This window comes from Ursus americanus, chromosome 21 (genome assembly GCF_024610735.1).
Source record: "Ursus americanus isolate L20-20 chromosome 21, mUrsAme1.1.p, whole genome shotgun sequence".
Lineage (NCBI taxonomy): Eukaryota > Metazoa > Chordata > Mammalia > Carnivora > Ursidae > Ursus > Ursus americanus.
This window is the reverse complement of record NC_142147.1, coordinates 42839470-42862341: the sequence shown is the minus strand read 5'-3', so window position 1 is coordinate 42862341 and position 22872 is coordinate 42839470. Positions and strand designations below refer to the sequence as shown.

At 36.9% G+C, this 22872-nt stretch overlaps 1 protein-coding gene across 6 annotated transcripts; it reads left to right on the top strand.

The window, feature by feature from the left end:
• The first annotated feature begins 299 nt into the window (after positions 1-299).
• ZNF570 (zinc finger protein 570) lies at positions 300-22076 on the top strand. Of its 6 annotated transcripts, none has more exons than XM_045786303.2 (5): positions 300-513; positions 1275-1358; positions 6137-6263; positions 6595-6690; positions 18242-22076. In XM_045786303.2, the coding sequence occupies exons 2-5, from the start codon at positions 1326-1328 to the stop codon at positions 19600-19602; spliced, it is 1617 nt and encodes a 538-aa protein (XP_045642259.1). In that variant the 5' UTR covers positions 300-513; positions 1275-1325; the 3' UTR covers positions 19603-22076. The 6 variants fall into 6 exon arrangements, with proteins under 6 accessions (XP_045642259.1, XP_045642235.1, XP_045642239.1 ...); XM_045786279.2 differs by having other exon boundaries at positions 1177-1358; XM_045786283.2 differs by having other exon boundaries at positions 1173-1358.
• Positions 22077-22872: the final 796 nt, after the last annotated feature.

The window sequence follows — 22872 nt, the reverse complement described above, 5'->3', positions numbered from 1 at the left end:
TTCTCCGCCGCGTTGCAATGGGAGGTGAACCAAGCACTTGTGCCTGCGCACTTCAATCCCGGTCCGTCTACTTGACGCTCGACCCAGTTCCTTTGGCGGACCCAGACTCCGAGGTGAGATCTGGGTTCCCTCTGTAGGGCCAGGAACAGGCCGGCGTGAGATGCCCGGGGCGGAGGGGGCGGTGTTACCAAACCCCGTCTGCGCAGGGCCAGTGCAGTCGGACTCTGCAGCGCCGCTTTTTCTGGTCCGGACTACATTTCCCAGTGGCCCCTGCGAGCACTGAGCCGGCGGCCCCTTTGTGTCCTCCGGAGGCCCAGTCGCTTCTTTCCGGGCTCGCGGGGGTGGGTTCCCATCAGACTCTTAGGGCAGGAGGTGGGCCGGAATAGAGATTGCTCTAGCCTTCGGGGCGGGGACGGGATCTTTCCGCAGTTCACTTCTGCAGGTAGGGAATGGACCGAGGAGTGGTCCGTGCATCTCTCGGACTCGGTTCCCGGGCCCCCGGTGTGACTCCAGGTGCGAGATGGTGGTTGGTTGTCATACAGTGTGAGACTGTCATCCGATGTGCCTGTTGTGCACGTCGTATCTGTGACTGTGGGTGCTAACGAGTCGATGGTTGGTGCTGCAGAGTGTGAGATTGTGATTGGAGATCGGAGGGTATTGTGTCCCCCGTTGTTCCAGTACCCATGGCCTCTTTGTGACTGGGGTTGTGTGAGTGTAAACGTCTGTTGTGATACGCTAGCGTTTGAGACTTGGAGCCGTGGAAGAGCATGACGGTGTGAGACTGCCCATACCCATGGCTGCTGATTGTTCTGTTTGTAAGACGGTGGTTGGCACTGTAGTTTATAGGAATGAGTATGTGGGGGGACTGAGACTGTGTGCCACCAATATCTTTTGAAGCTACCCAGGTGATGCCACTGTGCCACCAAGTTTCAGATCCACTGGTCTATTGGAGAGGAGAAAGACTGGAGTCGGGAAGACCTTTGTTTGATCTGGGTACTGTTATTCATTAGTTGTGTGTCTTTATGTAAATGATTACATTCCTTGGAGTCTTTATTTGTAAAAATCTTGAAAATCTATTGCTAAACTTATAAATTAGGAAGTGATTTAGACATGGGTTAAATTGCATGCAAACAAATTTCTAGGTCTCCAGTATGCTTTCTCTCTATTGGAAGGAAGGGTGCAACAGGAGGAAATAGAAGCTGAAAAATTCTAGGCTGGTGATTCTGGATGCTGCAAGGAAGCCCTAGTTTTTCATGTTCTCGTCCCCTTCGCAGTCCTCTAAGGACGCTGCCATTTCCCAAGAGAAGAGCCAAGAGGAGGAAAGAATGGCTGTTGGACTTCTTAAAGCCATGTACCAGGTGAGTTGGTGTTTTCTGTTTCCTGAAATATTTTCCTGCTCTTTAAACCAAGCAGATATTAACTTTGCTTTTGCTGGAACTTTTCTGGGTAACTAATCATGTCACTTATTAAAACCCTCCAGCGGGGCGCCTGGGTGGCACAGCGGTTAAGAGTCTGCCTTCGGCTCAGGGCGTGATCCCGGCGTTATGGGATCGAGCCCCACGTCAGGCTCCTCCGCTATGAGCCTGCTTCTTCCTCTCCCACTCCCCCTGCTTGTGTTCCCTCTCTCGCTGGCTGTCTCTATCTCTGTCGAATAAATAAACAAAATCTTAAAAAAAAAAAAACAAACCCTCCAGCAGTTGATTCTCACCTCATTCAGGATAAATGCTCAAGTCCTTGCCTTAGCCTACATGGCCATACATAATCTGGTCCCTGACTATCCTTCTGAGCTCAGCTAATCACTCTGTTTGTAACTCACTCACTCAGTTCTAGCCACACTAACTTCCTTGTGGTGAGCTGAGTACATTCTTTTTATTTTTTATTTTTATTGAGCTGAGTACATTCTTAACTCATAGCCTTGCACTTACTGTTCCCTCTGCCTGGAATGCTGTTCCCCAAGATACAGACTAACTTCTTCATTATAGTCTCTGCCAAAACATTCATTCCCTCAACAAATTTTTATTAAGCACCTGTTAAGTAAGAAGGCTTAGTCTTTGGTCCTCTTCTCCACCTACACTCACTCCTTTGGTAATCTCATTCTGTCTCATGGCTTTAAATGCCATCTATATGCCAACAACCACCAAATTATATATAATCCAGACCTCTCTCCTGAAATCCAGACTTGTATATCCAGCTAGCTACTTAGCATCTTCATTTGGTTTTATAATGATACCTCAAACTCAAATGTCTCAAAATTAGTGAAACAAGCCATTGGAAGTTTGGGGGCATAGAAATGACATGATCTAATTCTCATTTAATAGAATCACTCTGGCTGCTATTGAGAATAAACTGAATGGGAAAAGGATAGAAAGAGGGAAACCAACTAGGAAACTTTTACATACTTCCCTATCTCAGGCGCTCAAGCTAAAAGTCTTCCATCCTGAAGTTGTTTGTCTACATTCAAAATATATCCAGAAGTTCACCACTTTCACTACCACACTGTTTCCGTTCTTGTCTGAACTGTCATCTCTCACCTAGGTTATTGCTATGCTCTTCTAACTTTTCTGTCTACTTCCACCCTTCCTCTCTTTTAGTCTATTCTCAACAGAGCAGTCAAAGTGATTCTGTTACACATGTCATATTATATGATTGTTCATGGCAGGAACAGAAAAAGTAGAAGGTATAGAGAACTCTTTCAAATAGTTTAGCTATAAGGGAATAAGAGAAAGGGTGGTAACTGAAGTGTGGTCAACAGGATTTTTTCAAGATGGGTTTATAGCTTGGATTCTGATGTTTAAGTTTCAGTAGAAAGGGAAATTTGAAGATGAAGAGAAGCAAAGAGGGGATTGCTGGGGCACTGCTTGAGTGGGAAGAGGACCTGAGGTCTAGTGGACAAGTGGAGGGGTTGGCCTTTGCTAGGAAAGTGGCTGTTCGTATAGACTAGCAATAGGAGCAAGTTAGAATATGTTGGGACAATGCAGATAGATGTGTAGATGTTGTGGGAGTTTGTGGAAATTCTAGAATGGCTTTTGTTTTTTGAGTGAAACAGAAAGCAAGATCATTAGTAAGGATGAAGAAAAAAGTATTGAAGATTTGAGGGGAGATTGAAAGTATGGAATGGTTATTTAGGAGAGTGGGGACATGAATGGACAGAGAAATGTATCATATAGGCATTTTGGCCCTCTTGAGGTTAGTGTCATGAATTTAAAGTGAGACCAGTTAGCATGATTGGTGTGATTTTACTCCAGCAAAGTAAAGCTGTTCAGGGTACAGAAATAGAGCATGCTGAGAGATGGCAGTGGTTTAACCAGATGGGTAAGGGCAGGGAAGTTGAGGGTTATATCCATGGGGGTGATCGTAACAAATGGTTGTGCTAGGAAGTGAGGGGATGTGGGATTGAGAAACAGTGAAAATGTGGTAAGTCAGTGATTTGTAGGTTCTAGTGGGGTCAAAGAATTATCCTAATTGGGGTACCAGAGGGCAAAAGTTGGAATATAGGAGGTAGAAGTCAGAGTGGGAGAGTTGAGATTAGGGAGGGTTTGATACTTACTGGTAATGACAAAGTCTGGGGCATGGCATTGGGAGTGAATGACCATTGAAGTGTGGAGGACAAGACTGCTGGAGGAGAGAAGGGGCACAGAACTGGGAGGCCTGGTTTTTGGGAGGATTATTTATATGGATATTGAAATGACCCCAAATTATATATGATTGGAGTAGTGTTGGAGAGAGTGACAGTGAGCCAGGGCTCTGAAGTGTTCAAGGAATGACAGAGTATTGGTATCTACCAGGAACTGGTCGAGAACTAAAACAGGGAGGGATGATAGTGTCTGATTTCATGAGATTTAAAACTAGGTGTCTTTTAGGGAGGTGGGAGGGAGTGATGGTCTAGAAACAAATGTAAGGAGCAAAGAGATCACCTGCCTTACCTCCAGGAGCTGTGGTACAAGGAATGTGGGAAATAAGGCAGTCACCACATGACAGGGCTTCAGGGGAAGTAGTCAGTCCCCTCAGCTGGGAGCCATGTTTCTATGTGTGCAGAAAGGTGAAGAAACTGTTGACTTTCTTCATACTGGTTTAATTATAATTATGAATGGATTTTGAAAGCAAGTATTTGGTTAGGGATCAACATTTTTTTATTTTTAACTTTTTTTAAACTCCAGGGTAGTTAACTTACAGTGCTATATGAGTTTTCAGGTGTACAATATAGTGATGTCATGGTTCTATATGTTACTTGGTGCTCATCAAGACAAGCGCATTCCGAATCCCCTTCGCCTATTTCGCTTATCTGTCCCCCCACCTCCCCTCTGGTAACCATCTGTTTGTTCTCCATAGTTAAGAGTCTGCTTTTTGGTTTATCTCTCTTTTTTCCCCCTTTGTTTGTTTGCTTTGTTTCTTAAATTCCACATATGAGTGAAATCATATGGTATTTATCTTTCTCTGACTGGCTTATTTTGCTTAAAATTATACTCTTTTGCTCCATCATATTGTTGCAAATGGCAAGATTTCATTCTTTTTTATGGCTAAATATTCCACTGTATGTATATAGAGAGAGGTCAGATATTTTAAGAGATCATTTGTTAGAGGTCAAATATTTTAAAGTAATCTAAGCTCACTATATTGACATTGTCATTCTTTTCATTAACTTTCACTAAAAGAATCATTGAAAACATGTATGTTATATATAAAAAATATTTATACATTTTTACATATATTTATATAAGGTAAGAAAAACATTTTTGGATGCATATAAGGCATATGAACCAAACTCTTAACAGGAACATGTCTGCAACATATAAGGGATTTTATTGGTAGGGCAGAGACGAAGAAACTCACAACTTCATATAATATAAATAAGAAAAAAGTTACTGAGTATTGTAAAACACTTTTTTAAAAATAACTTTGAAAGAAATAAAGAATTTTTTAAAAGATTGTATTTATTTATTTGAGAGAGAGACAGAGATAGCGACAGAGATAGCAAGAGAGACCATGAGTGGGGAGGAGAGGGAGAAACAGGCTCCCCGCTGAGCAGGGCACCCAATGCAGGGCTCAATCCCAGGACCCTGGCATCATGACCTGAGCCAAAAGCAGATACTTAAGCAACTGAGCCACCCAGGCACCCCTGTAAAATACTTTAATAATTTATATTCTGTAGAGACAGTTTAACTATGACAAAATTGTATCAAATGCCCAATAAATGTTTTATTGCCTTGACAGTTTCATCTCTTCTAAAAATTAGACACACACACACACACACACACACACACACAGGAAGCTAGAATCCAGCTAAATCACAGCATATCCAAGTTTTTAAGAACTTTGCCTAGCCCCTATGGGCAGAAGCAGTATTCTGAGCAGAACACCCATTTCTTTATACAAAATTTTAAGTGCTCTGGATTAAAATATTTGAATTTTAATAGAATTAATGATTTGCTCTCCTTGGTCTAGCACAATTTTCAGAGATATAGCAAGCACTTTCTGGTCTCATTTTTTTTTTTTAAAGATTTATTTATTTATTTATTTGAGGGAGAAAGAGAGCACGCGCAGGGGGAGGGGCAGAGGGAGAGAGAAAATCCACACAGACTACGCGCTGAGCATGGAGCCTGACACGGAGCTTGATCTCAGGACCCTGAGATCACAACCTGACCAGAAACCAATAGTGGGACACTTAATTGACTGTGCCACCCAGGCACCCCAGCACTTTCTAGTCTCATTTTTAATCCTCTCATAGTTTCTTGAACTTTTCAAACCATTCATTCATTAATTCAGTTTATTCAGCAAATATTTGAATGCCTCATGTGTGCCAAATACTGTCCTATAACTAGGGATATAGCAACGAGCAGAGCAAAAACGTACTGTACCCTCACGGACTTCACATTTTAGTGGAGGTTGGGAGCAGACAATAACAAAATAATTGTCATGGCAAACAATAAAGGAGGGTTAGGAAAATAGGGAACAGGAGTAAGAGCTTGCTATTTTTATACAGAATGATCTGAGAAGTACAAAAGGCCTGAGGGGGAACATGCTTGACATCTTTGATTTGAGGGTGTAATATCAGGGAGAGCCCAGTATGTCTAGGGCAGAACAAGGTGAATATGGTAAGAGATGAAATTATTTCATTCATTTATGTATTTCATTTCAGGAGTTGGTAACCTTCAGAGATGTGGCTGTTGATTTCTCCCAAGAGGAGTGGGACTGTCTAAATTCTTCCCAAAGGCATCTGTACAGTAATGTGATGTTGGAGAACTATAGGATCTTGGTGTCCCTAGGTGAGAATATCTTGTCCTTGTAAAATTGAGCTTCTACTCATAAGGGCCTCTTTGATACCACCATTGTGAATCTTTGGATGGCTTCCTTGGTGCTTGGCCGAATGTCTGTTGCTGTGCCAAAGTAATGGTTTAATATTTGTGAAGTTGCCAGTGGACGGGTCTGTTATTGATCTGTGTTGGAAGCTTCAGCTTTCCTGTATTTTGAATACACGTCCTTTACACATTTATCTCTGGCTTACTGTAAACTCCCTCTTCCCTGTGGATCAGAGGATTGGTAACGAGTTCTGGGATATCCTCAGCATGACCAAATTGTTTCTTTTCATACATGCAGGACTTTGCTTTTCTAAGCCAAGTGTGATATTATTGTTGGAACAAGGGAAAGAGCCCTGGATGGTGAAGAGAGAGCTGGCAAAAGGCTTGTGCTCAGGTGAGTGAAGAGGAAATAGGCAGGCATAAATAAATCACACACACATGAATGTATATTAGCGCATATATATATATATATATATATATATATATATATATATATATATACATATACACACTATACACACACACACACACACTAGTATAGCATATATACATATATATATAGATAGATAGCATATATAGGTAGATAGCTTATATATATAGTTTAAATAATAATAAAACAGAACCCATGTACCTACTTCTTAGCTTAAGAAATAGAAAATTATTTGGGTGCCTGGCTGGCTCAGTTGGTAGAGCATGCCCCATGTTGGGTATAGAGATTACTTTAAAAAAAAAAAGGAAATAGAAAATTGTCAATGCCATTATAGGCCTTTGAGGGCCCCCGCCTAATGATACACCATCCCGTGGCCCATTCCCACCCCTTACTGGGGAAACCAGTATTCTACAATTTTTCTTTTCTTTCCTTGACTTTTCTTAATAGTTGTGCCATATACCCTTAAACAAAATATTATATTTGCATATTTTCAACTTTTTACACATGAAAATATATGGTGTGTGTAATCCTGACTCTTTTTTCAACTCAAAATTATATTCCTGAAGGGTGCCTGGGTAGCTCAGTCAAGGTTAAGCATCTGACTCTTGATTTTAGCTCAGGTCATGATTTCAGGGTCATGAGATTAAACCCCAAGTTGGGCTCTGCACTGGGCGTGGAGCCTGCTTGAGATTCTCTCTCTCCCTTTCCCTCTGTATCTCCCCTCACCCCACTCTTTCTCTCTCTAAAAAAAAGAAAAAAAAATTACTGAAATTCTGATTCACATTAATTTTAGTAGTTATTTTTCATTTGCTGAAATATAACATATTCCACCATGTAAACCACAATTTATCTTTTGAAGGTCATTTGAGTTGTTTCTGTTTTGTGCTATTATAAATGTTAACTGCTGTGAACCTGTTAGTGCACTTATGCTGGAGTTTATATAGAGAATAGAGCCAGCAATTTACTAGATAATGCTATTTATTTTCCAAAGTTGTATTAATTTACATTTCTAATATCTGTGTATGAGAGTACTCATTGCTCTACACTCAGAATTGACAAGTTTAAAAAATTTTTGCCAACTTGATAGGTGTGAAGTATTATCTCCTTATATGTGCTATCTGAATTTCCTTGATTACAAAATAAGTTGGACATCTTTTTGTATTTATAATGGCCATTTGGATTTCCTTTTTTGTGAAGCACCTGCTCAAGTGTTTTGCTCATTCTGGGGAAGACTGTCCTTTATACATATGTTCATAGTTTATATTTTTGATTTTGACATTTTGTTTTGAGAAAACTTTTTCTATTATAAAGTCATGGATATTCTTAAATTGTTTTCTAAAGATTTTCCTTTCAAATTTAGGGCTATAATCCAATTGGAATTGATTTTTGAGATTGACGTAAAAATTTAATTTCTGTGCCTTATGGAAAACCAAATTTCCTAGACTCATTGAAGAAATGAGCTCTCTTTGCTCATTGTTCAGAATGTTATATCTTAATCTATCAGGTTATAGTATATTTGTGCATCTGATTTTGAGCTCTGTTCCATGTTGTTGATCTCTGTTTCCTTATGCTGGTACCACACTGTCTTAATTAAATACTTATATATATAATGCTTTTATAAAAATACTTTATATATACAAAATACTTAAAACACTTATATATAAAATACCTATATATAAAATACTTATAAAAACTTACATAAATAAGGTACTTATATATATATCTATAACTACATATATAAAGTCCTCATAAGATGTAGTATCTGTTAGGGCAAGTCCCCTACACCTAGCTTATGCTCTTCAAAATTTGTTTGCTTTTTGGCCATCTGAATAAAGTTTGGAGCCAGCTTGTCAGTTTCCACCAGAGAACAAAAAAAAGTAATTGGCTTTTGATTGAAATTTTACTTATCTGTATATCAATTTTGTTAATTTTTCTATTTATTGTTTTTTTTATTCTGTGGGTTATCACTCCATTTTTGAGGTTTTAAAATTTCCTTTGGTATGTTTTATAATTTTCTCCATAAAGGCCATGCACATCTTCTGTTAGATTAATTCCTGGGCATCTTAGTTTTGTTACTATGTTAAATGTTGTGTGTATTTTCTATTTGTTGCTCATGTATTGAAATGAACTTAACTTTTATACTTTGAACTTATATCCAGCAATGCTGCCAAGCTCGCCCATTAATGCTAATAGTTTTTAGATTTCTTTGGATTTTTTTCTGTGGACAGACATATCTGTGAATGATGGTGGTTTCATTTTAAATTCTTTACCTTTAATTTCTTTTTCCTATTGCCCTATCTTAGATCTCCAGTACAGTATGAACTGAAGTAGTGATAGCAGACATTGTTTACATTTTTATTTTAATTCCAGTTAATGAATCATGTTATATTAGTTTGAGGTGTACAGTATAGTGATTCAACAAATCCATACATCACCCAGTGCTCTTCACAGCAAGTGTACTACTTAATCTCCATCATCTGTTTAACCCTTCTCCCACCTTCTTCCCCTCGATAACCATCAGTTCTCTGTAATTAAGTCTGTTTCTTGGTTTGTCTCTTTCTCTCTTTTCCCTTTTGCTTGTTTTGTTTCTTAAATTCTGCATATGAGTGAATTCAATGCCATTAAAAATGGCAAGATTTCATTTTTTTATGCTGAATAATATTCCAGTGTGTGTGTGTGTGTGTGTGTGTGTGTGTGTGTGTGTGTATCTCCACCACATCTTTATCCATTCATCAGTCAGTGAACATTTGGGCTGCTTTCATAATTTGGCAATTGTAAATAATGCTGCTATAAAAATAGGGGTGCATGTATGCCTTTGAATGAGTGTTTTTGTATTCTTTGGGTAAACTCCCAGTACCCAGTTGCTGGATTGTAAGGTAGTTCTGTTTTTAACTTTTTGAGGAACCTCCATACTGTTTTCCACAGTGGCTGCAAGTTTGTATTCCCAACAGTGCTTGAGGGTTCCTATTTCTTCACATCTTTGCGAACACCTGTTCTTTCTCGTATTTCTAATTTTAGCCATCCTGACAGGTGCAGGAGGTGATAACTCATTGTGGTTTTGATTGCATTTCCCTAATCATGAGTGTTGATGAGCCTCTTTTCATGTATCTGTTGGCCATCTGTGTGTCTTCTTTGGAGAAAGGTCTGTTCATATCTTCTGCCCATTTTTAAATTGGATTATTTGGTTTTTGGCTGTTGAGTTGTATGAGTTGTATAAGTTCTTTATGTGTTTTAGATACTAACTCTTTATCAGATATGTCATTTGCAAGTATCTTCTCCCATTCCGTAGGTTGCCTTTTAGTTTTCTTGATTGTTTCCTTTGCTGTGCAGAAGGTTTTTATTTTGATGTAGTCCCAATAGTTTATTTTTGCTTTTATTTCTCTTCCCCCAGGAGACCTATCTAGAAAAACGTTGCTACAACCGATGTCAGAGACATTACTGCCTGTGCTCTCTTCTAGGATTTTTATGGTTTCAGGTCTCACATTTAGGTTTTTAATCTATTTTTAGTTTTTTTTTGGTGGGTATATGGTGCAAGAAAGTGGTCCAGTTTCATTCTTTTACATATTACTGTCTAGTTTTCCCAACACCATTTGTTGAAGAGACTGTCTTTTTTCCATCGTGTAATTTTTCCTGCTTTGTCAGAGATTAATTGACCATATAATTGTGGTTTTATGTCTGGATTTTTCTATTATGTTCTATTGATCTATGTATCTGTTTTTATGCTGATACCATACTGTTGGTTTTTCTAAGATTTTATTTTTAAGTAATCTTTACACCCAACGTGGTGCTCAAACTTAAAATCCTGAGATCAAGAGTTGCCCACTCCACTGAGCCAGCCAGGTGCCCCTGGTACCATACTGTTTGATTATTACAGCTTTGTAATATATGTCTGGAATTGTGATGCCTCCAGCTTTGCTTTGCTTTTTCAAGGTTGCTTTGACTATTTGGGGTCTTTTGTGGTTCCATACACATTTTAGGATTATCTGCTCTACTTCTGTGAAAAATGCTGTTGGTATTTTGATGGGGAGTGTATTAAATATGTGGGTCGCTTTGGTCAGTATAGACATTTTAATGATATTTGTTCTTCCAATCCATGAGGATGGGATGTTTTCTGTGTGTCATCTTCAATTTCTTTCATCAGTGTTTTATAGTTTTCAGAGTACAGGTCTTTCACCTCTTTGGTTAGGTTTATTCCTAGGTGTCTTACTATTTTTGGTGCAATTGTAAATGTGACTGTTTAATTTCTTTCTGCTGTTTCATTATTGGTGTATGCAATAGATTTCTGTACATTGATTTTGGATCCTGCAACATTTATAATCACCACTAACTCTTTTCTCAGTCTTAGCAAGTTTTTGGTGGAGTCTTTTAGATTTTCTATATATAGTATCATGTCATCTAATAGTGAAAGTTACTTTTTTCTTATCAATTTGGATGCCTTTTATTTCATTTTGTTGTGTGATGATAGCAGGCATTCTTGTTCACTTTTGGTCTTAATGAGAGTGCTTTCATATTTTGTTATTAATAATTCTGATATTTAAAGGTTTTTGATAGATATCTTTTTGTTCCTATTTGCTAGAGTTTCATTATAGAAAGCTTTTGAGTTTTAACAAATGTTTTTCTATCTCTGTAGATGATTAGATGGTTTTTAGATTTTCATCTGTTAACATGGTGAATTACATATTACATTTTTAATGTTGAATTAACTTTGTAGTCCTGAGCCAAACCCATCTTTACATCTTTTTCATTCATGGCTACTTGCTGTTTGCTAATATATTGTTTAGTTTTTTTGCATCTACATTAATCAATGAGGTTGATGTTCAATTTTCCCTTCATGTAATTTTCTTGTCAGATTTTGGAATCAAGATACTAGTCTCATAAAACATAATTTTTTTTTGTAATTCTGACAACTGTTTTTTTTTAATTTTGAAAGTATTTTATTAGGTCATATATTTTTGGAATTGTTTTATCTTTCTGGTAAATTCTTCCATATGTTATTGTTACCCTCTTTAAATCTCGTGATGATTTTTCCCCTAACTATATTGCTTGATTTTAGTGTAGCTGTATTGGCCTTCTTTTGTTAATATTTCCTTGGTGTAGTTTTTCTATCCCTTTATTCCCTTACTTTCTGTGTTTGTTTTGTAAAGAGTATGTATGGCTAAACAGTTTTTTAGTCTACTCTGAGAATCTGTATCTTTTAACTAAATGATGATAGTCAATTACATATTTTGGTATTACTAATAGAATTGGACTTCTTTCCACCACCTTACTTTTTTTTTTTTAAAGATTTTTTATTTATTTATTTGACAGAGATAGAGACAGCCAGCGAGAGAGGGAACACAAGCAGGGGGAGTGGGAGAGGAAGAAGCAGGCTCATAGCGGAGGAGCCTGATGTGGGGCTCGATCCCAGAATGCCGGGATCACACCCTGAGCCGAAGGCAGACGCTTAACCACTGTGCCACCCAGGCGCCCCCACCATCTTACTTTCTTTTATAAATTCTTTTCCCATTTTTTTTTCTTGTTTCCTAACTTTTACTCCATCTGCTAATTTGAACGTTAATCTATTCTTCTACTGGTTAGCTTAGAAAATTTAACATTTATGGGACACCTGGCTAGTTCAGTCAGTGGAGCATGCGACTCTTGATCTTAGGGGTTTATAAGTTCAAGCCCCGTGTTGGGTGTTGAGATTACTTAAAAATAAATCTTTAAAAAAAAGTTAACATTTATAATTATGTTAACAATATCTAAAGTTAATCCTTACCGTTATTTTCCTCCCTTAAAAATATAAAAACCTTAGAATGTTTTAATTTCACTTGCCCTCATTTCAGTTATTATTTATTTTAATCCTGTAAATGATTATTTTGTTTCTGAAGTTACAAAATTAGACCATTATTTTGTTTAGGTAGTATTGTTTAGATTGACCCAGGTTTCATTTTCTTGATTCACCATTCTTTTCTATATCCCAGAACCTTTTCCTGTATTACCTCCTTTATCAATAAATATATTATTTATACAAACTATTTTGTTATTATTAATTTATTCATTTGTTTTGTATATTTATTTGCTTTCATGCATGTAAGAATCTTTATATATATGCATTCATAAACTGACAGTTATTATTTTAATCATCACCTCAAAGATACCACTCCATACTTTTCTGGCTTCTATTGTTGCTATTGAGATGTCAGTTCTCATTAATATTTTCTTCCTTGCTTCTTTTAAATTAAAACTACCTTCTCTTTGCCCTTGGTATTCTGTATTTTCACTATGACATATCTAAATTAAATTTCATTTTAATTGCTGTACTTGGGATTATGATTCTTATATCTGACTAAATGATCATGCTTTTTCCTTCATTCTGTTAATGTGTGTGTTACATTAATTTTTGCTGACCCATCCTTGCATTCCAGCAATAAATTCCACTTGGTCACAGTTTGTAATCCTTATAATATACTGTTGAATTCAGTTTGCTAGTATTTGTTGATGATTTTTACGTCAATGTTATAAGAGATATTGGTCTCTAGTTTTCTTGTAGTATCTTAGTCTGGCTTTGGTATCACAGTAATGCTGGCCTCATAGAATAAGTTTGGAAGTCTTCACTCCTCTTCATTTCTTTGGAATTGCTGGAGGAGGATTTGTGTGAATTCTTTAAATGTGATAGACTTCACCACAGACACTATCTGGTCCTGGGCCTTTTCTTGTTAGAAGGTTTTGGATTACTGATTCAGTTGACTTACTAGTTATGGGTCTGTTCGGATTTTCTATTTCTTTATGTTTCAGTCTTGGTAGGTTGTGTGTTTCTTAGAATTTGTCCATTTTATCCAGTTTATGCCATTTGTTGGCATGCAGTTGTTCTAGTACTGTCTTATAATCCTTTTTTATTTCTGTATAATTAGTCATACTGTGGCACCTTTCATTTCTGATTTTAGTTACTCAAGTCTTCTTCTTTTTTTTTTCTTAGTCAATCCAGATAAAAGTTTGTCAGTTTTGTCAATCGTTTTGAATAACCAGCTCTTGGTTTTGCTGATTCTATTATTTTTCTATTTATTTTGTTTGTCTCTGCTTCAGTCTTTATTATTTTCTTCTTTCCCCTAGCTTTGGGTTTAGTTTGCTCTTTTTCTAGTTTTTTTTTTAAGATTTTATTTTATTTATTAGAGAGAGAGCACAAGAGGGGGGAGGAACAGAAGAGAAGCAGACTCCCTGCTGAACAGGGAGCCTAATGCGGGACTAGATCCCGGGACTCCAGAACCAGAGTGAGCTGAAGACAGTCACTTAACCAACTGATCCACCCAGGCGCCCTCTAATTTGTTAAGATGTAAAGTTAGGTTGTTTATTTGAGCTCTTTCTTCTTTTTTAATGTAAGCATCAACAGCTATGCATTTCCCTTTTAGCACGGTTTTTCACACATCCCATAATTTTTGATAGGTTCTATTTTTATTTCCATTGGTTTCAGGAAAACTGTGGTATCTTCTTTTACCTATTGGTTGTTTAAGTGTTTAACTTCCACATATTTGTGGATTTTTTCCAGTTTTCATTTTGCTATTGATTTCTAGTTTCATTTCTTTTTTTTAAATTTTTTTTTATTATATTATGTTAGTCACCATACAGTACATCCCTGGTTTTTGATGTAAAGTTCGATGATTCATTAGTTGCGTATAACACCCAGTGCACCATGCAATACGTGCCCTCCTTACTACCCATCACCAGCCTATCCCATTCCCCCACTCCCCTCCCCTCTGAAGCCCTCAGTTTGTTTCTCGGAGTTTCATTTCATTATGATCGAGAAAGATAATTTGTATGATTTCAATCTTTTAAAATTTATTCTATGGACATGTATATTTTATGGACAACACATAGTCTGTCCTTGATACAGGTTTGCTTTTTTTTTTTTTTTTAATTTAGGATTTTTTAAAAAAAATTCTTAAAGTCAGTTTGCCAAACTGCAAAATCTGAGAGAACAGCGCTACACAAGACTTTGCTTATTTTAGACACCAGCTACAAGTGTGGGGATGTTCAGGGCCACCCTTATTTCTGACCAGCTGGCTACAGATAAGGGGGTATCTACAGTCACCCTAAGGTTGCTAATTCACAACAGTGACTCACAGAGGTCAGGAAAGAGCTATTATGATTGCAGTTTTATTTTTTTACAAAAGATATAAAGAACCAGCCAAAAGTAGAGACACCAAGGGTAAGGTGTGGGAGAACTGCAAACATGAAGGGGACCTCCAGACATTTCAGTATTCAAAAGAATAAGCTCTCAAGAGAGCGTCAGTGTACAGGGTTATTTGTTTGTTTGTGTTTTGGTTTCATTATGTAGGCATGACTGAGTGAGTCATTGCCCAGTGCCCAACATGATTCAATCTCCAGCCTCCTTCTCTTCCCAAAAGTCAGACTGTTATCATGATGGCTCAAAGCACCAACCCTCTAGTCACATGGTTGGTCTTTCTGGCATGGCTAGCCTCCATCCTAAATCATCACATTAGCAAAAACTATATAGGGGCATGTTGTGAGTCATAAACTATATAGTTATAAACTATCAGGTGTGGTCCAAGAGGCTCGCTATGAATAACAGTGACACTCCTTCCAGGATTATAGAGGGTTTAGAGAGTTACCACTTGTGAACCACAGACAAAGTCCTGTCAAATTCTTTATCACACAGTTTTTAAAAATATTCACAATGCAGTTCTGATTATGAGTGGAAGTAATAGATTGATTTAGAATCAATGGCTTTATGTTATTGGTTCTTCATATAGAAAAGCAAAGAATATCTCTTCCCTTTAGGCAAATTTATGGGGGGACAGGGGGTCCCTCATTAGAATTGTAAAGCTTTTGCTTAATTCTTGTAATTTTTAAGCTATTTTTCCTCTTCATTGTTGTCAATGTTAAGTTATCTTCTAAGGTTAATTATTTTCTTTATGCTTTCTTTTATTGCTTTTTAGTTGCATATAACACCCAGTGCACCATGCAATACGTGCCCTCCTTACTACCCATCACCAGCTTTTTAAAATAGATTCTAAAATTGCAAAATGATACATTCTTATTTGAAAAAAATAAGTATAAATAGTACAGTAATCTTCCTTCTACATAGCTTCTACATTCTATTATGTGCCTTTTATTTATGTAATGATTCATTTCTGGTGTTTTGCAAGTCACAACATATACATAATTATTTTTAATGGCTACTATTATTAGCTGTTATTACTTTTGTGACATTTCTTGACTAATATTCCAGGTTTTTATTATTTTTCAGTATAAATATTGTTTTTCAGTATTTTATTCTCTTTCAGTATAAATCATTGAACAAGTTGATTTTTATTACAACCTTTAATTTAACATCATATGATATTAATGTTCTCAGCCATGATTTTTTTTTGGTACAAAAAAGTGGTTTTATTTTATTATTTTATAATAATATTTTTTATTATATTATGTTAGTCACCATACAGTACATCCCTGTTTTCCGATGTAAAGCTTGATGTTTCATTAGTTGCGTATAACACCCAGTGCACCATGCGATATGTGCCCTCCTTACTACCCATCACCAGCCTATCCCATTCCCCCACCCCCCTCCCCTCTGAAGCCTTCAGTTTGTTTCTCAGAGTCCATAGTCTCTCATGCTTCATCCCCCCTTCTGATTACCCCCCTTTCTTTACCCCTTTCTTCCACTAGCTATCTTCCTACTTCTTATGTTCCATAGATGAGTGAAACCATATGATAATTGTCTTTCTCTGCTTGACTTATTTCACTTAGCATTATCTCCTCCAGTCCCATCCATGTTGTAGCAAATGTTGAGAAATCGTTCTTTCTGATAGCTGAGTAATATTCCATTGTATATATGGACCACATCTTCTTAATCCAGTCATCTGTTGAAGGGCATCTCGGTTCCTTCCACGATTTAGTTATTGCGGACAATGCTGCTATGAACATTGGGGTGCATATGGCCCTTCTCTTCACTACATCTGTATCTTTGGGGTAAATACCCAGTAGTGCAAAGGCTGGATCATAGGGTAGCTCAATTTTTAAAGGACCTTCACACTGTTTTCCAGAGTGGCTGTACCAGCCATGATTTTTTGTTTAACATTTATTCCTTCTTAATCTCTTCTGCTTTGTTCTTTTTTCTCAAATATCTTAATGTTGGAGCTCTAGGGTTGTTCATTACTTGTTCCTTTCTCTTCTTTTTATCTACACTCATTCTCTTGGAAATATAGTCTCTTTAACTACCATGTATATGCTGGCAGTTCCTAGTTTAAAATCTCTAGTCCAGACCTCTGTCTTAAACTCAGTCTTATAGGTCTATCTACCTTCTCAGCATTTCCATTTCAATGTCTGAAAAACGCCTTAAGTTTATTATGTTCAAAACTGAACTCCAGATCTTCCATATCTCTCCACCTAAACCTGCTGTACCCATGGCCTTCCCCTTCACTTTTGATGGCTGATCCATCCTGCCATTGCTCAGACCATAGACTTTGAAGGCTTTCTTGTCTCATTTTTCTGTTACATTTCATATCCAATCTGTCAGTATATCCTCTTGGCATTTCCTACAAAATATACCTAGAATCTGACCATCTCGCTATCCCTCCATTGATAGCTCTCTGGTCTGGATCCTCATCGTCTTCACCTGGATTACTGCAATCATGGGTCCCCTTTGCCACCTTTCAGTATTTTTATTAAACTGTAAATAGGTATCATTCCTGTACTCACAAACACTTCAGTAGTTCTCTGTCCCACTCAGAGTAGGAGCCAAATTCCTTAGAAAGCACATAAAGCTTAAATAATCATATCTTTTATCTCCTGACTTCATCTCCTACTACACCTCTCCAGCAACACTGGCCTTCTTGCGGTTGCTCAAACATGGGAAACATGCTTCTACTTTTAAGCTGTTTCCTTTGCCCAGAATGCTCTTTCTCCATATTTCTAAGTGACTAACTTCTTCACTTCCTTCAAATTTTTGCTTAAATGTTAACTTACTAATTATTCCTACCTCTGACTTCACCAACATTCCTAATCTCTTTTACCCTTTTTTCATTTTCTGTAGCACTTAGTACTTCCTAATATACAATAAAATTTACTCATTTAGCATTTGTTTCCTATCTCTCCCAAGAATATAAGGTCCACAAAGGTAAGGATCTTTGTTTTGTTTACTATAATCAAAAGCATTTAGAAGATTATATGGCACAAGTTTCGATAATATTCTTGAGAGAAGCAACTGTAAGAATGGAGGTTATTTCAGTGCTTGTGTTAGTCATACATGCACAAAATTATAACGAAGTCCATCCACCTCTATAATTCCTTATTGACCTGAGATTTGCCTTACTGACTTTCTTATAAGTCTAATCATTCTTCAAGTTTCTGTGTGAGTGACCTATTTTTGGTTCTTGCAAACATCAGAACTACAAAAGCCAATGTTCTTGTGGTTTTATTTATTAAATTCACATACTTCACTTTATAAATGTACTTTCATAAATTTTCCTTCTGGTACATGATAGAGGAGACTTTTTTTTAAATTGTTATTTTTCAGGCTGGGAATCTATGTGTGAGACTGAAGAATTAACTTCAAAGAAGGACATTTATGAAGGAAAATCATCACAGAAGATAATAGAAAAACTCACAAGCTATGGCCTTGAGTATTCCAGTTTGAGAGATGAATGGAAATGTGAGGGCCATTTTGAGAGACAGCCAGTAAATCAGAAGGCATGTTTCAAGGAAGAGACAATCATCACTCATGAAGAAGCCCTTGTTAGGAAAAGAGCACAAGAATATAACAAATCTTGGGGAAGTTTCCATCTGAACACGCTGCTTCATACACAACAGATAATCACCAAAGAGGAGAAAGTACATAAACACGATACACATAAGAAGAGCTTTAAAAAAAATTTAATGGCCATTAAGCCCAAGAGTATCTATACAGAGAAGAAACTCTTGAAATGTAATGACTGTGAAAAAGTCTTTAGCCAGAGCTCATCTCTTACTCTTCATCAAAGAATTCATACTGGGGAGAAACCATATAAATGTGTAGAATGTGGAAAAGCCTTCAGCCAGAGATCAAATCTTGTTCAGCATCAGAGGATTCATACTGGAGAGAAACCCTATGAATGTAAGGAATGTAGGAAAGCCTTCAGTCAGAATGCACACCTTGTTCAACATCTGAGAGTTCATACTGGGGAAAAACCTTATGAATGCAAGGTGTGTAGGAAAGCCTTTAGCCAGTTTGCTTACCTTGCTCAACATCAGAGAGTTCATACTGGAGAGAAACCTTATGAATGTATTGAATGTGGGAAAGCATTTAGCAATAGATCATCCATTGCTCAACACCAGAGAGTTCATACTGGTGAGAAACCTTATGAATGTAATGTCTGTGGGAAAGCATTTAGCCTTCGTGCATACCTTACTGTACACCAGAGAATACATACTGGAGAGAGACCCTATGAATGTAAAGAATGTGGGAAGGCTTTCAGCCAGAATTCACATCTTGCTCAACATCAGAGAATTCATACTGGAGAGAAACCTTATAAATGTCAAGAATGTAGGAAAGCATTCAGCCAGATTGCCTACCTTGCCCAACATCAAAGAGTTCATACTGGAGAGAAACCCTATGAATGTATTAAATGTGGGAAGGCTTTTAGCAATGACTCATCCCTTACTCAACATCAGAGAGTTCATACTGGAGAGAAGCCTTATGAATGTAATGTTTGTGGAAAGGCTTTTAGTTACTGTGGATCCCTTGCCCAACATCAGAGAATTCATACTGGAGAGAGACCCTATGAATGTAAGGAATGCAAGAAAACTTTCAGGCAGCATGCACACCTTGCTCATCATCAGAGAATCCATCTTGGGGAGTCACTCTCACCACCCAATCCAGTCAATCACCAAGTCCTCTAGACACTGTCTCATAACTATTTCCAGAATTTATGCTCTTTTCTGTATTTCTAATGTTTTACCCTAGTCTAAGTTTCATCTCACCTGGATCACCATGCTGTAGCTTTCTAACAGATCTTCCTATATCTTTTGGTCCCCTTAAATTCATTTCCCACCATGCCCCAAACTGATTTTTTTGAGTGTAAGACTACATCACTGCCTCCAATTAAAACTTTTTTTGGGGGGGGGCTTACTATTGTTCTTAAGCTAATATCCACAGTCTTAAAATTGTCTATGAGGCACATCATTATCTGGTTCCTATATACCTTTCAGCCTTGTTTTATTCCAGTCACCTTCTCTGAGCACTAGGCACTTCCCAGGACTAAGAGCTTAGATTCTGGAAAATCATAGCTCTACCACTACTGTGGCATTATGTGACTTTGAGTAATTTGTTTGACTTATCTAAACCTCAGGGTTTTCTTCAATTCTTAATATAGGGATAATAAAGGATACTGTATCGTAGAAATGTGATTATTAAATGAAATAGTGTCTGTTGTAGATTGATGCATATTAAGTAATAAATTTGCATGTAAAGTGCTTCACATAGCACATGAAATATAGCAGATATTCAATAAATCCTAATAGCTCACATGTACTGAGTGCCTACTATGCACCAGGCACTGTTCTACATACTCAACATATATTAACTCACTTAACTCCTCACAGCTAGAACAAGATTCCTCAGTGGACAAAGTAGAACATCTGTGGGAAGCAGCAGGTCAGAATTGAGAAAACCCAAAAATTTAAGAAACATAAATGGGAGTCTTCATACTCTAGATGAGTAATCAATATAGACACAAGTAGTAGACCTACACCTACAACCAATTTTAGGAAGTTTCTAAAGAGAATTGGATAAACCAATCAATATAGAGAAAATGAGGATTCACTGAGAAGAATGCAGAACTCACATTTAGATCAGGAAAAGAATAGAGTATCCCAACTGCAAAAAAAACAAAACAAAAACAAACAAACAAACAAAAAACAATAAACATAGAAATTTGTACTATCCCATAAAAAGGCACCAGGCCCAGTCAATTGTATTGGGTAAATCTAGGTAAATTTAAAAAACATTTAAATTGTTCCATACCCCAGAAAAAAGTATAAAGTTTGTAAAATTTTTAACCAGTGGTTGTAAAATTGAAACCAAAGGGGGATTGAGGGGAAAAAGTTAGATATATATAGGCTTTCATATACATGTTTTACGTATTTGAAATAGATATATGCTTCCATTCATTCAGTGAATATTGAGTAGCTACTGTTTGCTGGACACTGTTCTAGATATGAGGAGGCAGTAGTGATCAATACTAACACAATGTCTTCGTGGAGTTAAATAGAATTTCAAAGGCTGAAATTGTTTATACTTTAAAACAATAAATTTTTCTAGATTCAGCAAAATGAAGAATAATAAAGTAAACTGAGGAGTATCATATAATCTAGGCTGAAGAGACTGAGGATAATAAAGTTATGTTATTCCTAATTCACAAATTCACTGCAATTAAAACCAAAAGTCCTCAGGTCTTTTTGCCCTTTAATTTCACAACTTTGTTCTAAAATTCATCTATGAAGTACGAATTCTTAAGACAGCAAGAAAATTGTTGAATCGGACCTATTTGTAGAAATTCTGCATATGGTATAGATGGTTTATACCTGTAGAGAAAGGATGGATTTCGTGTCATTAGAATAATTGTTTATATCCATTACAGTAAGGGAAATGCAAATAAAACTACAGTGAACTATTTCAAAATCATCACGTTGGCAAAAGCGTCACAGCCAATTACTGGAAAGATGTGGAGCAGTTGGAATGTTCACACAGTGCTATTGGAAGTAGTTGTATTTAGGATAATTTAGCAATATCTAGATAAAGTTGAAAATGTGGATACTCTCTGACCCAGCAGTTCTATACTTAAACCTCTATAGTCTCTCCTCACGCATTTAGAGTGATGCAAATGAAAGTCTATTTCAGCGTTATTTGAGAATGAAAAGTTTAAAGCGATCACAACAACCATTAGGGGGAATGTAAGTTATAGTCCAAGTTAGAAGGAATGAAGTAGAGATAAATCTTAAAAAAGAGAGATAAATTTTAAAACAATATGAATGAAATTAAGAGTATTTTGTATAAGATGGTACCACTTATATAAAGTTTGAGGATATGCAAATTGATGCTATGTATATATATGGCTAAATACCTTGTAGATTTAGTGTTACAACAGTCTTGGAAATAATAATTAAATCCAAAACAGTTGTGACATCTGAAGGGGGAGAAAAATGAGACCGAGAAAAGGATGCGAAGGGAGATATCTTTTAATCATTTACTTCTTTAAAAAATAAGCAAATACGCCCAATTCCTATAAGTTGATAAAGCTGGTTGTTGGTTTATAGGTAGGTTCTTATTCTCTGTATCTTTCATAATAAAAAAAATAAAGAACATTTAAATATTTGCTTTTGTCAAGTTTTTCCCTTACTATACCTCAGGCATGCCACTGGTGTTGCCATCCATATTCACCATTCTCTTCAGAGAGAAGCTGACACATTGTTGATTCAGATGCAATCAGTGTTAACAATTTGATGTATCAGTGTTTTGACAATGACTATATATTTTTTAAAGAATTTATTTATTTATTTATTTATTTATTTATTTATTTATTTATTTAACAGAGAGAGCACAACCAGGGGAGGGGCAGAGGGATAGGGAGAAGCAGGCTCCCCTCTGAGCAGGGAGCCTAATGCAGGGCTCCATCCCAGGGTCCCAGGATCATGACCTCAGCTGAAAGCAGATCCTTAACTGACTGAGCCAACCAGGTGCCCCAACAATGACTATATTTTTATACTGAGGGTTTAGTTATTTATTTATTTTTTGCTCAAATTATGCTGAGAGTTTTATACCTTACTTACTACATGTTTTCCCCATCAGTCTTTTTCTTCCCCCCAAGCTTTATTGAGGTATGATTGACAAAATTGTATATATGTAAGGTGTACAAAGTGAGGTTTTAATATATTTATACATTGTGAGGGAGGAGTTAAGATGGTGTAGGAGTAGGGGTCCCCTTTTTCACCTGATCCCCTGAGTCGAGCTGGATAGGTACGAGACCACCCTGAAAGCCCATGGAATCAACCTGAGATGTAGGAAGATACATCTGGATCTCTACAAATGAACATCTTCCATCACTGAGTATTGAGGTACGAAGTGGGGAGCCTTGAATCCGCACACAGATATCTGAAGATAAATGGAAGGGG

What these genes read in the sequence shown, in the direction of transcription:
- ZNF570 (XM_045786279.2), top strand. Translation starts at nt 1,254, where the DNA reads ATGTTCTCGTCCCCTTCGCAGTCCTCTAAGGACGCTGCCATTTCCCAA. An exon ending in TTCTTAAAGCCATGTACCAG is followed by an intron (nt 1,359 to 6,136) that starts GTGAGTTGGTGT and finishes ATTTCATTTCAG; the next exon opens with GAGTTGGTAACCTTCAGAGA. An exon ending in TAGGATCTTGGTGTCCCTAG is followed by an intron (nt 6,264 to 6,594) that starts GTGAGAATATCT and finishes TCATACATGCAG; the next exon opens with GACTTTGCTTTTCTAAGCCA.